The sequence below is a fragment of the Pristis pectinata genome, chromosome 12, assembly GCF_009764475.1.
Source record: "Pristis pectinata isolate sPriPec2 chromosome 12, sPriPec2.1.pri, whole genome shotgun sequence".
NCBI lineage: Eukaryota > Metazoa > Chordata > Chondrichthyes > Rhinopristiformes > Pristidae > Pristis > Pristis pectinata.
In genome coordinates this window covers 55,186,797-55,201,688 of record NC_067416.1, presented here as the reverse complement: position 1 = coordinate 55,201,688, position 14,892 = coordinate 55,186,797, and the positions used below count along the sequence as shown (strand labels likewise).

At 43.3% G+C, this 14,892-nt stretch overlaps 1 gene segment (V, D, J or C); it reads left to right on the top strand.

Annotated features, from left to right (window-relative positions):
• Positions 1-564: 564 nt before the first annotated feature.
• LOC127576481 (T cell receptor alpha variable 9-2-like) lies at positions 565-1,046 on the top strand. The segment is given in 2 exon segments: positions 565-610; positions 697-1,046. Coding segments are annotated over 2 exon segments (396 nt in total).
• Positions 1,047-14,892: the final 13,846 nt, after the last annotated feature.

Genomic DNA, 14,892 nt, shown 5'->3' with positions numbered 1-14,892 from the left:
GCGTCAGTCAGAGTATGCTTGATTTTGGAATGATCTGCCAGAAAACGCAGTTGCGGTTTGTACAATAACGAAGTGTAAAATACATTTTGGAATATCTTTGGACAGGAAAGGTTCCGAGGATACGGCCAAAGGCGCGCAAATGGGTCTAGCTTAGATAGGCACATTGGTAGGCTCGAACGAGTTAGGCCGAAGGGTCTGATTTCTTTCTATATTACTGTATGCATCTGTAAGATGAGGTAACATCTGTGAAACAAAAAGTTAATCCTGAAACAGTAACTCGGTATCCCTATCCACTGATTTTGTAGAGGTTTTCTCTCATCTTCTGTTTCCCTTTGGTGAAGGAAATAATTTGGAATGAGCTCACGGTTGCCAACGGAGCCAACCCGCTGCGACGTTGATTGGCCCATAGTCGAGCACCGCTCGCAGAAAGCAACCAATCGTTTCTCTGCGAACCACCCACCAGTCTCCGATCAACCGTGCACCTGAACTATGTTTGCTCTTAAAGGTCAGAACAGCAACATCAACATATTCTTCAATTTCCTGCCAAACCTTAAAGTAAATGTCATGTGGTCCTTATTTTCTTTGCTGATAATAATGGCCCTTCTGCACGGTGAGTCACAGTTTATAATCAACGTATGCCACGTCCCGGATGACGTTAGCTGTTAGAATCTTCATCAATTTTGTGTTTTCTTGCAGGCTCGACTGCCGAAGATTCGGTGCTTCAGGATCCGCCTGAACTGACTGTTCAGGAAGGTCAGATAGTAACCCTGAACTGTAGTTACCCAGAAGCTGCTGATACTCTCTTCTGGTATATGCAGTATTCTGGCGAATCTTTGAGATATTTGTTGAAAGAATACAGCACGGGGAACGGTGGACAGCGGTCCCCGGAGTTCCCAGACCGATTCTCGGCTGCTGTGAAGAAGGGAAGTAGGACGGTTCCTTTAAATATATCTGGGGTTCATGTCTCCGACTCCGCTGTATATTTCTGCTCCATGACGCCCACACTGCCACGGAGCTCCAGAGGCCTCCGACAAAAACCGACCTGAGAGATACAGGTAATGCTCGCCAGAGGGCAGCAGAACCATTAGGTGTGTCGCTGCGGTGGGTGTCACAGGAAGCAACAAAGCGAACCAATTATCAACAAGAACGAATGTGTTTTGTGGGCTTGGAGTGCGGCGGTAGAGCGTCTCGGGCGGAACGTGATTGCGTGTCTGTCTTGGGACGGATCTTACTCTGACACGAATTCGTCTGTCGTCAATGAAGTTGGACGTGCCTTCTTCTGTGCTTCGCCTAAGAACACTGCTCCTGGATTTACGTTTTAACTTCTCCTTTTCCACGAATGCGACTGTCAGAACTAGAATAACAACTTAAAAACCTTGACAAAATATTTCACCATATCTGGCAATTTATTTTCATACTTATATATCTGTTGGCCTGAGTGATCATCTCGAGAATATCGGCATCTCTCTCTGTCTCCTCCTAGCTCTCGCTGGCTGATGCGTTGAGTTTTCCCTCCTTTTCTCAAACATTGTCTGTTTTTCAAGAATGCGACGCCACTGCCTCTGAGGAACAAGCACAGTTCCATCCAGAACGCCGTAGCTTCTCTGATGCCTGCTTTGAGTAACTTTCTTGGGTGTAGCCGTGTATTTCCACGTACGGATTGACGTTTGATGGATATAATCAACCTTTCTTCCGCTGCGGCAGAAACATGCAGCTCAGAAGACCCAACGGCTGAAATCCATTTGGTCTTGCATTCAATGGTCCCAAATCTGAAGACAGAAATAGAAAGAAATAATTTCAGGTCAGGTCCTGCAGCGCGGTCCGTAAGTCTCATTTCACCCCCAATTTATTTTTCCTTCCGACACATGAGGCAGTTTGGCCCATCGATCCTACTATGCCTTTTCTCATGGTAATCCCATTAATCCTCGTCCGCCAATCTGTTCCCTGGAACGCTTTCTTTCTCGTTCTTTCTTATTAAGTCTCCTCGGATTATACCTCCAACCACGTGCACTACGGACATTTTACTTGTGCCGATTAACCTGCAATAACTCTGTTGCATACGGATGTTGACTCGAACACAGGGGAAATCCCACTCGCTTCCAGGGTGAAAACGCAAACTACACACAAACATCACCGGGGTTAGTATCCATTCCGGAACCGTGAGATAGCTATACGACCAAATGCGCCTCTCTACCGGCGCCCTCCACAATCCGATATCCGTCATTTCATTCATATTCAATCTTGACGATAATATCAGGCTTGAATAAAACAAAATAAGCAATGAAGCTCTCAACAGTCGCTCGCAATAAATCCTGTCAGGTGGAGGCCAAGTTGTACAATTTTGTTCTCGAGCATCAAAATGGCGAATTTAAATCCACCTTCCACTCCCCGGCCTAGATACCATCTATGTCAGTGCCAGGGCTTTTACCATACATTGCTACAACTGTGGTGGTCGACAGATCGGTCCCATTGAATGCGAAATACGTCTTATGTTTACTTCCTGTGTCGTTTGTTCTGTACATTGTTTCTATAAATGCAGATGGATTAACAGTGGGCGTTGGAGGCTGTGCCGCAGTCCTGGTTCTGTTGCTGCAGAGTTTAATTTGGATTTCCTTTTGCTAAATCCCTGAAGATCATCATGGAAGTACGAGTACAACGGTTGGGTCGTGAGGGTAATGTGCTGGTAGTGGCACATGGAGGGATGAAGGAAGTGAATTGGACTTCTGTACCTCTGTAATAAGCGACGAAAATCACTTAGAAACCACACCAATACACTCAGCACCAAAACTTACTTCAATTTCAGCAGTAAAGTCGGTCTTTTTTTATGTCGACTCGGAAGACTTCAACTGTCAGTGTTATAATTCAGTGAGAGAGGGGAGAGAGAGGTGGGAGGGAGGGAACATTTTACCCTGCACATTGATGTACGCTGTTAACATTTTTGTCGTCTTTTGCTAGATATGATTAAAAGACACTGAAACCTGCAGAGCGTTGTTAAATTTGTTTCGAAGCATGGAGCGAGAACACAACGCTTAATCTGAATAAACACTTGGAAAGCTCTGCTGTTTCATGCTTCTATTCTGCAGTTAGTTTGAAAATGGAAGGTATTGTAATGTTGGCAAAATTGATGAATACCATTGAATTCAGAACTCTTTGTCATAACGCTCAGGTCGGTTTGCAATGACATTTTGTTGTTGAATGAAATGAGAAGCTGATGATGTGACTGAAAAGTTTTCCAAATCCGGAGAACTCTCGCAGTGCCCCAGTAAATGCAACATTGACTGAATGGTCAGTGCTAGTGCTTTTGTTCATTTCGATAATACTGAAGGAGTGAGAACCTGCTGCATTTCCAGGTAATCATTCTCATGATAAAGCTTACAGCAACGATCCGTGTTCCGCAGAGAAACATACATTATTTCCAGTGAAGTCTACTGGAGCAGACGAGTTTTCCAGATCCTGAATCGAGTCTAATCCACAGCCGTGAAATTGTTGAATTCAACCCACTTGACTGGGGGTGAACACAGGAAGGAAAAAAAAAGGTGTATTGCGATTGCGAAACAAGACCGTCTCTGCATGTTGAGGCTTTGCAGCCACCGTATCCCAGGCGGTTTGGGCTGCCTGGTGAAATCAATCAGAAAATATTCCATGCAATTTTTAGATAAATTCACTGAAAGAAATCCCTTCATTTTCTTGCTTCGGACATGACAGCACCAATACTTGGATGTCGACAACGATCTCTTGTTTTGGCGATTGGTGAAATATGACAAATTTAAAAAAGTCAGATCAATATTCTTCCATCTGAGGATTTTTTTTTCATTTTCCTTCCTCTCGTTCTACCTATTCCGCAGATTATCTTCAACATTTATGTTTTAAAATTGTTATAACAAGTCGATGAGAATTGCTCCACAGATTCGGCCTCCTTGGCATGGTTGTACTTTGCATCGCAAAGAATATTTTATTTGCGGAGAAAGTAACCATGCAGTCCATGGCCTGGTCACATTGTCTTGAGGAATATCCACTGCCGTTGAAAGATGGTGGTACGCCTATATCTCCACTGTGATATCAGGGCTGTGAGTATGCTTTTGTTTCATTGGATATGCTCTCCGATTCCTGCCATTATGATCATGCATCTGTTTGGCGAGATGGCTCTTTGCGACTATTTTACAGAGATGGAGCCGTTATTTTAATGCTCCGCCACATTTTTTCGCACCTTTGTTTTGAGGGAATTTTGCATTTAACCTCGGATAAAACAGAAATTCTTTCAGATTCTTTTATTTTCAAAACTTTCAGTCGGACACTATAATCTTAGGGTACCTAAATATAAGTGTGGATATTAAGGGGTATGAGGCTGTCTCGGTTTATGTATCGAAGCATTGTGTTGCTTCATATTGTGGGTCAGAAATTTAATCTTGACATGAGTGAATCGGCATGCTATTCTAGATGGTAATGCCGTGATGTGCTCCCCATTCTTTTGGTTCCCAGTCACCTGGTCACCTTTGTCACAACCACCTCACTTCTTGCAAATTAATCAACCGCCGTCCACAACGCCCCACTCCCTAAGTCCAGGTGCAGTTGAGAACAACTTCACGATTTCTACGAGTTGACACCGGCACTAATCCGCCCCGCCCACAGTTCCGCTGCAAGGCTTCTTGGCTGGATACTGCTGCCGCGGATTGCTGGTAGGTATTTTTTGGAACTGCAGGTCAGTGGTGGTTGCAGATCCCCATTTCTGCTCGGACGTTTGGTGTCCAGGACGACAGAATTGCAGATACAGTGAGCAGAAGTCTGTCTTTTTTATCCACCCGTTGCAAATATCTACAATTACGGAATAGTGCGATGCCGGAGGCTTACAATGTGAAGTGAGTCAGAGTTTGGGAATAGTATTCATTTCCTTGATTAAATACATAAGAAAAAGTCATATACGGAGACATTCATTTCAAAAGTAATCATGTTCAATTGAAAATGCTCCATATTAAGAAAAATGTCAATATTCATTCTGTTATTAAAATTTTGCTGACAATGAACGGAACTCTTTCACAACCTTTCCCCTTCTAATGTAAAAATAAGCTTCAGTCGTCACTCTGCACACCTTTCCTGGAAGCTAGGGCGATGGTGCAATTTATCACACCACTGTGCTCATACTTAGAGTCATAAAGAGATTCATAATTGATAGAAACATGCACATCGCCACATCGTCTGCGCGCCCATCATAAATCAGCCATGTAATCTTTTGAAAAATACGCCTCTTAATCGCAGATCCCACTACATTTCGCTGAAGATTCTACCTCCAATCTACACACTTGGGGAAATGTCAACTGGTCCATTAACCTATCGACCCTCCCGGCTTTGGGGTGTTGGAAGCAATCGTGGCATCCAGAGGAAATCCATGCCATTTCAGGGAAAACATGCAAAATCTGCCCTGTCAGGATTTATCCTGATCACTGGAGTTATGAGAAAGCAACTCTACAAGCTGTGTCACTGTTCAGCTAACATGCAAGGGACCAAAGATTTCACTCTCTATTAGCTTTTACATTTTCTGTAAGACCACCTTATGTTCAATTCGTGCCTTTCCGCTGTTGGGCGAGTCACTTGGAATACTCAGCCTGTCTGTTTCCCCAACAAGAACAACACATTACAGGCCCAAACTTAGTACTCTGTGTTTCATTCTGGTCTCCGATATTGGCCCAGCGGCTCTGACGTCAAGAGTTTTAGAACAAACTGCCAGTGTCTTGATTGGGCAAATAAGCGAATCAGGAACACAGAGTAGTTCCGATGAAAAAAATATCATGATATGATTGGAATCTCAACACTAACACGTTCACTAATCATCCAATGAGAAGCTCGATATCAAGTTACGTCTGTCATCAGTTGATATGGAGGTAATTCTAAATGTTCCTGTGCCATTCGCTATTTCCAGGCTCATAGACTTCACGTGGGTTAGAATGGAAAAAAGACACGTGATCTAATTTTGTGGTGACATTCTTCACTTGCATATTATCATACAGCGTCTTCTCTCAGACACTTGTCAGTTCCTTGCCTCTCGACAATTACTCCAATATTGATGTAACCCATCAGTTACTGATGGAAAACATCACCTTTTGTTTGCTTGGCTGCGGCAGATTCCTGAGTGCGCTCGCAGTTTAAATTATTTTTGTGAAACCTCAGGGGGGAGGGGGCCTCGAATTACAGCATATTCAGTCTTAAATAAGGGAACTAAAACAGTACACACGACTTCAGGGGAGATCTTATCTGTACACAGTACACTTCCAAGAATATTTACCTGTGATTATTCTCCGAACCACAACAATAAAGAAAAATGGCTCTTTGTCTTTTTCTTTGTTCACTGGTCTTCGCTGCTTAGCAATCGCGTTTCATGATTAAAAATACATAGAACATGCTGCACTCCGTTCACTTGCTGTCTATCACTGTTCAGATCATAGACTGCCTTTTGATTGATCTCACCAAATTCCATGACTTCTTTCCCATTTTAAAAGCCGTTTGCTTAGGTTGCTCACGCATGCATCAACCTCTGCGGATTCTGCCACAGATGTGGTTTTGTTGACTCTCCTTTCTGCAGTGCATTTCGACCTGATTATTTCTTCATCAAAAATGATGCCTTTCTAAGGTTCCAGGTCGAAGCCGCTCGTTAAGCTACAGGGAGGGTGAGTGAGGGTTTATGCGTTGATCGGGTGAAACCCGTGTCAAAGATATCCTCCGAACCATGACTCCTGCAGCTTATTCTTATTTTCTGACGTTCCTAGTTATTAAGAAAGGTTTCCGACCTGAAACATTCACTCTGTTTCTCTTCACATAGAAGAGGGCCGACATGTTGAGTGTTCCCAGTATTTTTATGTTTTATTTCAGATTTTCAGTTTTTGTCGAATTTTTGAGTTTAGCTACGTCAGAGTGATTGTGACAGTCATTAAAATTTCAAGACGTGTACAACAGTATGGATGGTGTATGATCTGACATCCCAGGGAGCAGGTCTCCTGGCCCGGCATTACCAGAGACTGTTTGGAGCAATGTCACATTAAATGAGCACGAAACATCCTTATTTTGCGACATTTTACCCAATCCTTCTGCAGTCTCCAGAGAGGGAGACGTTCTTTGAGCATCTACTTGTTTAAACTTTATCAGGAAGTTACAGACATCATTGGGATATTCGCGCATTCTACCGATTTTGTGGTGAATAAATTGGAGATTCGCCATTGGACAACTTATTATCTCAGAAAGAAACAGAAATAGAAGTAACATCCGTCACTCCACCCAACATAGCGGGAAACACCTGAGAGCGCAGGGGTTACAACGGGATGAGAAGCACGGTTGCATGATTCAGACTGCCTCGCAACGAGACGAGGCCAACAACTCAGCGGGCTGTTGGCGGAGTGAGGAATGGCTGGATCTGCGAGAATCGGAGGTGACCACGGAAGTGTGATCGTATAAAAAAGCTTTCTATATAACATCCGGATATCAGAACAATCCTGTTTATCGTTTCAGTTTTATGTCATTGCAAGATGGCAGAAACAGTAGAATAATGATAAAGTGATCTGGAAGCGTTGTAGTAAAGTGATAGAGTTCTGGCATTGTGGTGTGATAGTGTGGGGGAAGGGATGATTGTTCTTGAAACAGGATTGTATCGGAGGATTCTGAGGTGTTTCTCTGTCTGATGCCGGCAGGTTCTTGAGTTGAGAGCGCCATCTGGTGAGCGCATTTCTCGAGATCGATTATATTTCCACTGCAGCGTGGAGCTCAGGGCAAGGAAATATACGGCACAGTCAGAGATCGGCATTTAGTCAATCGTCAGTTGAGTGGTCATGGAAGTTTATTAAACGGGTGGGTGAATTGCTTATGCGGAAGACGGTTCCTGTTTGCCATCCTTCTCTGCAGGTAAATCAAGCCGCGTAGAATCATCAACCTAGTGAATCCCACACAATCTCGCTCTTTAGTCATATACATCTGAGACTTCCCATTCTCAAGTAAATTCATATTCACAGATGGAATTCCTGTGTCATTTCTGGAACTGAGTTACGGATTATAAACCACTTTGAAATGTCTACTCTGCTCTCTATTTTTTCCGGCTTTAAGTTTATGTCCTCGAGATACTGGCCTTTGTGTCAGTGGAGATTTGTTGTGACCAATATCATCAGCATTTATGATCTCCATGATACCTTCCTTTATCTCTGCTGTACGGAGCCACAAACACCTTCGTTGAGCTATTCACAGAGATTAATCTCCTCACAACAGATACATTGCGGGCAAGTTCGTCGCGCATCTCGAATGGCTTGCATTAATTCAAAATAAAACACTCTCTCTGCACTCCATCCACAACGTCCTCAATGATCTCTAACAAAGAACGTGGAAAACCTCGGCCGGCTTTTTTGACATAACATCAATAACGACCGGATGGATTGAGCTTCAATGTCGACTGTTGAGGGTATGTTTCTGATTGTTGTGTTCTAAAATATAAATTGCCCCCTCCATGTGTCACAAATACAATGGCATCCTCCATAACAGGCCAGAAGAGCGCGTCAAAATCATTCACTGGAATTCGAAAACAACGTGGAGAAAAGAACAGCTGCCAATCCTGATCACCGCTGAGTGATGGCCTGCTGTGGCGTCCCCTTGTGAACTGTTGATGGAAAGGTGCCCTGAACAGACCATGGGACAAATCCTTTCGTACTTGCTGACATCTTACACTCCACTAGATGGCGAGCTTCACCTATGTGCTTTGGTTATCATCGTGGCGCCTGTTTTAGACGGTAATTATTCGATTTGGTGTTATTATACTTGCCACCAGTTCGAGGTGAAAAGCTTTTAATAGCGGTTGGGCCAATGATAGATCGAACATACCTATGAGGTGAGCTGCAGTTAACAGACACTCGGCTAAATACAACCTCAGGCAAAATTCGGACGCAGGGGCACAAGTAATTCAGGTATTTTCCATATTTGACGAGCTCGCCCTCTTGTGAGAGCTCATGGAATTGGCAGTGATGGGTTTTTGTTCGGGTCCGCTGTGTTTCTGTGGCAGTGTGGGCTGCATGGCACAGAGGTACACGGCAGAGTCGGAGATCACAGCGTCGCGTATTGTTAGCTCGGTAATCTTTGTAGTTTTATTGAATGTAGAGGAGATTCGGTCGGAGAGATCGCTATTTCTATTCAGTGTCCCTCCGAAAATCCGAATAAGATAATCCGGAGGCTGTCCGGGATATTTGCTATACCAGTAAACATATGGGGTTGGATCGGTTGTTTTCAAGGTGCATTTTAGTCTGATATTACTTTCCTCTTCGAAACTAGTTTCACCGACCGACTGTTCCACTGAGTCTTGGTTACTCCAGTCTAACAGGAAAATAAAGAACAATCAATTAGTCACGGTCATTACCTCGGAAGTTTTTTTTCATTAACATAAATATCGAAGTAACAGGGATTGCGAGAAGTCTAAAATATTACTGAGAATAAACTTCCTACCAAGAAGTGACAGAATGATGAGAATCAGCGCAAGGCGGTTGTTCATGATGACGCTTCCTGGGCCTGTAACTCTGCGTTCTGGTAGCCCCTGTCGAAGCAGAAGTACCGATCACTCCCCGTACTACCCGGCTCAGTCGACCAATAACAAGAAACAACTTACGGGAACTACGCACCAATAAAACAGAGCAGTACAAGACGCTCATATATCAGGAAGCGAAATGTGGGCAGGGCGGCCGCAAGAGTCAAAACTGAGCCCGTTGAGGATAATGTGCATGTACGAAAAGTGCACAGCGCCGCTCAGCTGTGATAAGAAGTGGTGGTTGCTCGAGGTTGTCCGGAAGATTGTGAACAAACTGCGCTTTTTCACATCAAGCCACTGCAAGTTTCCAGATTTTGGACAAAACGAAGGTAATAACGGTTTGTAATCACCACTCAAGTGGATCACAGGTGGACAGTCGGGACAAATCACCTCTGGCATACGATAATTCTCTGCCTATTCCTGCAGTATAAGAGGTTAGTTTCTCTCTGAATAATTTGTATATTTATTAAGTAGATGGGAGAGGCGATTTTGATAGTAGGGATTACTAAGATGTGAAGGAGTCCCTGAGATGCTTGTAACGTGGCCGAGAAAGAAAGAAGATATATTCCAGCAGATGGCAGCAAATCCTCTGGCACTGCGACAAGAGAAATATGAACTCTGTTTCTTATTTCGGCAAGAGCGCTCAGACCAGCTCCCGGAATGTCTGTGTTTCTATCTTTCTCAGGTAAACTAGAAATAAGCTTTTTTGTCCAGTCACCCGATGTCAAAGCAAACTCTCGGGAACGACAGCCTCTACCCCGCTGTTATAAGACTCTTGAACTGACCTCTTGTGCAATAAACGTGAAGTATTGAACTCCCAATATACTTCGCCATGGCCATTACACCGTAATAGTCTGCCTGCACTGCACTTCTTCTGTAACTGCAACAATATATTCTGTAATCCGTTATAGTACTCCTTTTGTACTACTTCGACGTAATTATGTATGGAAGATCTGTTTGGATGGAATACAAAGTTTTTCACTCTATCTTGATATACTTGTCAATAATAAACCTATTACCTTTTACTAAATGCTTCTCTCTAGTGAACAAAGGATAAAATGTCCCTGTAACAAAAATATTTTAAAATTCTTTCCTTGTCCTTTCCTGATACAGCAACAAGAAGGTATTTTCAAATAAAGAAGGAACTGTTCACGTGTTAAAGGTCATAGAAACTACTTTATGAGACTTATATGAAAAATAAAATACAGAAAGAAAGAAAAATACTGAAAATACAGAAGGAATCTAAATAATACTTATAAAGCAACCAATGAACCAATCTATATAAATCCGGACAGAATCTCAGGTGTCTGAAAGCTTTTTGCACAGCCTTCTCTCTTTCCCTTCAGACTGGTCGCGACCAAGCCGAAGGGAATATTTCGATTTGCAACAAGAAATTGACCCTTTATGTACCGTTCAAAAACTTAACTTTCCCCCAAGTAGCTTTCAATTCACTCGTGGTACCAGCCTGTACCTCCTTAGCACATGCGACCTTCTTCCCAAGCACTTAACATAAAAACAGAGACAACAGGTCTGAAGGAAGACATGTCTGTTATTCTTGTCTGCTCTCATGGCTGTGCATCAGTACTCCTGTTTGTTCTCATAACATTACTACATTCGATTTTGATTTTGTCCTGCAACCACAATTTTGAGTTGCACACCACTGCACATAATAAGGAGGAATCAGAAATGACGTTTGAGTAATTTAACTCTTTCCTTACAGTTCCTCTGACTAAAGTGATTCTTGTCCAATGCATCTCTCTGTCTGGATATCATGCTGACTCTCATGTCTCTGAGGATTGCCCTCAGTCTTTTCTTTCCCTCTTTCATCAGCGATTTACCTACTGACCTATTGTATAATCAGCAAACGCCCACATCTGGGGTCGGGGCCCAGAACTAACTCATAGCAGGCATAACTACGTCTTGTTTAAGATTGGACTTGAAGCGAATGCTTCCACTTGTGTGACATTCACAGCAGATAAGATAAGGAAAGATATGTTTATTGGTCACATGTGCAGCGAGATACACAATGAACTGTTCCTTTGCGTAGAATGTACGTGGGCAGCCCACAAGTGTCGCCACGCTTCCGGCGCCAACATTGCATGCCCATCTACCTAACCCGTACGTCTTTGGATTGCGGTAGGCAACCCACGCAGACACGGGGAGAACGTGCACAACCCTTACAGACAGCAGCCGGAAATACAGACAGCTGGAGTCAGCACGCACGTTGACAGAAGGGGAATAGGTCACTTTACCTGCGCCTATACCAGTGCTGCTGATTATTTATTCTGGCACAGTTCGTACTCAGGCGAGTTTGAGGTCCGGAGACACGTCAACAGGTGCACTGAACTTCACGCGGACTTCGTAAAGGGCTGGTTTTCTGATATAGTCCAGGGTAAGAAATGGAGTTTCGATTCACAATTCCGGCGCTGCGGCTGTCTGACATGACGATGTATTACTGTAGTGATTCTAACAGTGAGGTAAAGAGACAAACTTTTTTTTTTACAAAAAACTGCCGCTGGTTTATAGGGCACAGCTGCTGCAGTTGAGGGCGGTTTCCAGCCTCCGGTCAGACACTGACTAGGGAATACACTTTGTGAGCTCGCAGAACCTGAGCAGAAGACATGCGGGCTTCATATAGGAGTTCACACCGAAACATGTCTCCTCATGATTGTTTCAGTAATACTCTGAATATAAAAGTGTTTGTTTTCAGGTTATGTGTCTCAAGAAGCTCTCCTCTTCTGTGTATAATTTAGAAATGCATTGGGATCAACAACAGGTTCTCAGAGAGAGTCACTGGTTCAGCTGAATTTCACGTCCAATGAGCAAAAACATATTGTATGTTTTTTTTTAAAGAAACACTCTCTTCTGCAGACAGAGAGAAGACAGGTGAGGAAAATCTGACATTTCATTCTTCATTGAAACATTACCCTTTCCAATTTCAGCTCCCTCTCCCCCATCTCCAATTGAACATGGACGTAGATTCCCGGGACTATTCAATGTCAACCATACAGTTGCTTCCGATGCAGCGTCCAGCAACGGATAACAGATTTCTGTCTCCAATGGAGATCGGTCAGCCACGTGCAATTTGCGAAAATCCACTGCTACCAATCATTTATTTTTAAAATCTGGAGTACTTCTTTAGCAGTTTTTAATATGCAGGGTTAATGTTTTGGACTTATATCTCCTTCCTGTACCGAGAAGAAAATTGCATTAAAACATCAAGTACATTGATTTGAAAAACAAGTTACTTATCATTAATCTTGATGTTTCAAACATGGTCAGTTTTCTGACAACATGACGAGTTGATGAGCAAAGATGTATGGTCCAATGCTCAATAAGGTCCTGTGTTGTGTGCCCGGCCACGTGACCAAAGTATTTATAGACCGAAAGGTCACAGAAGGAAAATCCAGAAAAAATGGGATGAGCAGTCCCGAACTGTGAAAATGCAAGGAAACGTCATGCAGAATCACTGAAGGGAATTAGTGCATATAGTACATTCGAACATTTTAAGTTTTACGTATTGTGAGTTCATTACTACTTACCAGCATTCTTTTACACTTATATTCAGTTCAACAGGAGGGTGTTAATTTGTTTAGATGTTCCACGCAGAACTGCTCAAAACACTTAAGTGTTCCGACATTCATTGATGCAACATCCCAGTGCTGCTCAGGGCAGCAACTATTCTGACATTAAACAGAATCTACATCCTGACTTGCTGAGATTCTGAGTATTTGCACTGCAAGTTGAACATTTCTTTGCCTAGAACAAATTGAATCGACGGTTCCAAACGCGTTGCGACGTTTTGTTTCTACGTATTTTAAATAAGAACAAGGAAGAGTCAGCAAATTGACTCTGAACCTGACCGGGCGGCGAATTTAATTGGTTGCTATACTCTTAGCGTCTGAAATGAACAACCAGATGGAATTATTTCAACTGTCGATTTATGACGCTGCGCATCTGGCACCGAAGTTTTGACATGTGCTTGGCGCGTTCTGTGTAACCACAATGTCTATGGTATCCATACGCCTCAAGGCGCCGTCACAATCAGTCGCTGAAATGAGAAAACCCAGTGGTGAAAGAGGAGCCAGCGGCGAATTCCATAACCGCGGAGTGAGATCACTATGTTTACGACTGTTGCTGGAAAATGACCTGAGAGGAGAGCAGGATCATTTACTGCTATCGTATTGTCTTTCCCTACCCCCTGCCATTTTACATTCTCCGTTATTGAATAATTTACATGTTTAAAACATTGGCTTCAGCTTCGGATTCATTTTTTCCTTTTAATCTAAACCGCACAGATCAGTAAATGATCTCGCATGCTTGTGAAAATATTTGCAACAATTGGAGATTAGAAGTGCCTTTGTGATGTATGTTTGGATCATCTTCGGGTAACAGAAAGTCTCAATGATCTCTCAACGATCCGATTTCACTTTCCTGCGTCAGATAAAATTTCGGCAGGCAACCCAATTCTCTTTCCGTTTTTTGTCGTCTATCCGTTCCCTTAGGTGAGTTCGCCCTCTGGAGACCATTCGCGGGATTTATAAGGGTGGGTTTTTGTTCGGCCCTCTGTGTTTCTGAAGCAGTGTGGGGTTCATGGCACAGAGGTAGACGGCTGAGTCGGATATCTCGGCCTCGCGGATCGTCAGCTCAGTGGTTTTCGTCTCTTTATAAAATGTAGAAGAAATACGGGAAGTGAGATCGCTATTTTTCTTCAACATCGCTCCGACAAAATGAAGCAGGTACTGTGGAGGCTGTCGGGTCCGTTGACTGTACCAGTAAACATACAGGTTTGAACTGGTTGTCTTCAAGGTGCAGTTCAGTGTGATATTATTTTTCTCTTCAGAGGTCATTTCAGCCACAAACTGCTCCACTGAATCCTGAAGGCTCCAGCCTAAAAAAAAAAGAGAGTGAAATAAAAGTTCAGTCACCATTATTACCTCAATTACCCTGGTCATCGTATTTTTACAACAGGAATATTATGCTCTACAGATGTCAATTGCAGTCTTGCATTTTACTGGTAACTAAGTCATTACCGAAAAGTGATATAGTGACGAGCAGCGGCGCCAGTTGGTTCCACATAACGATCTCTGAGTCTGCGGCTCTGAAGTCCTGGAAACCCTCTGTCGGATGAGAAATATTGACACTGCGCCCAACTGCCTTACCGCCGCAACCAATCAAATGCTGCGGCTTGACATGACAACTCTCCAATAACAGAGGACAGGAATGACGTTTAGACCGAGAGTAGCAAACGTGAGACATGAAATATGATTTCTCAAGACACAAACGTGAAATGCTTTCACGGTAGAGAACACTGAGCAGATCGGAGACGACATGAAAGACCGGGATGTGCG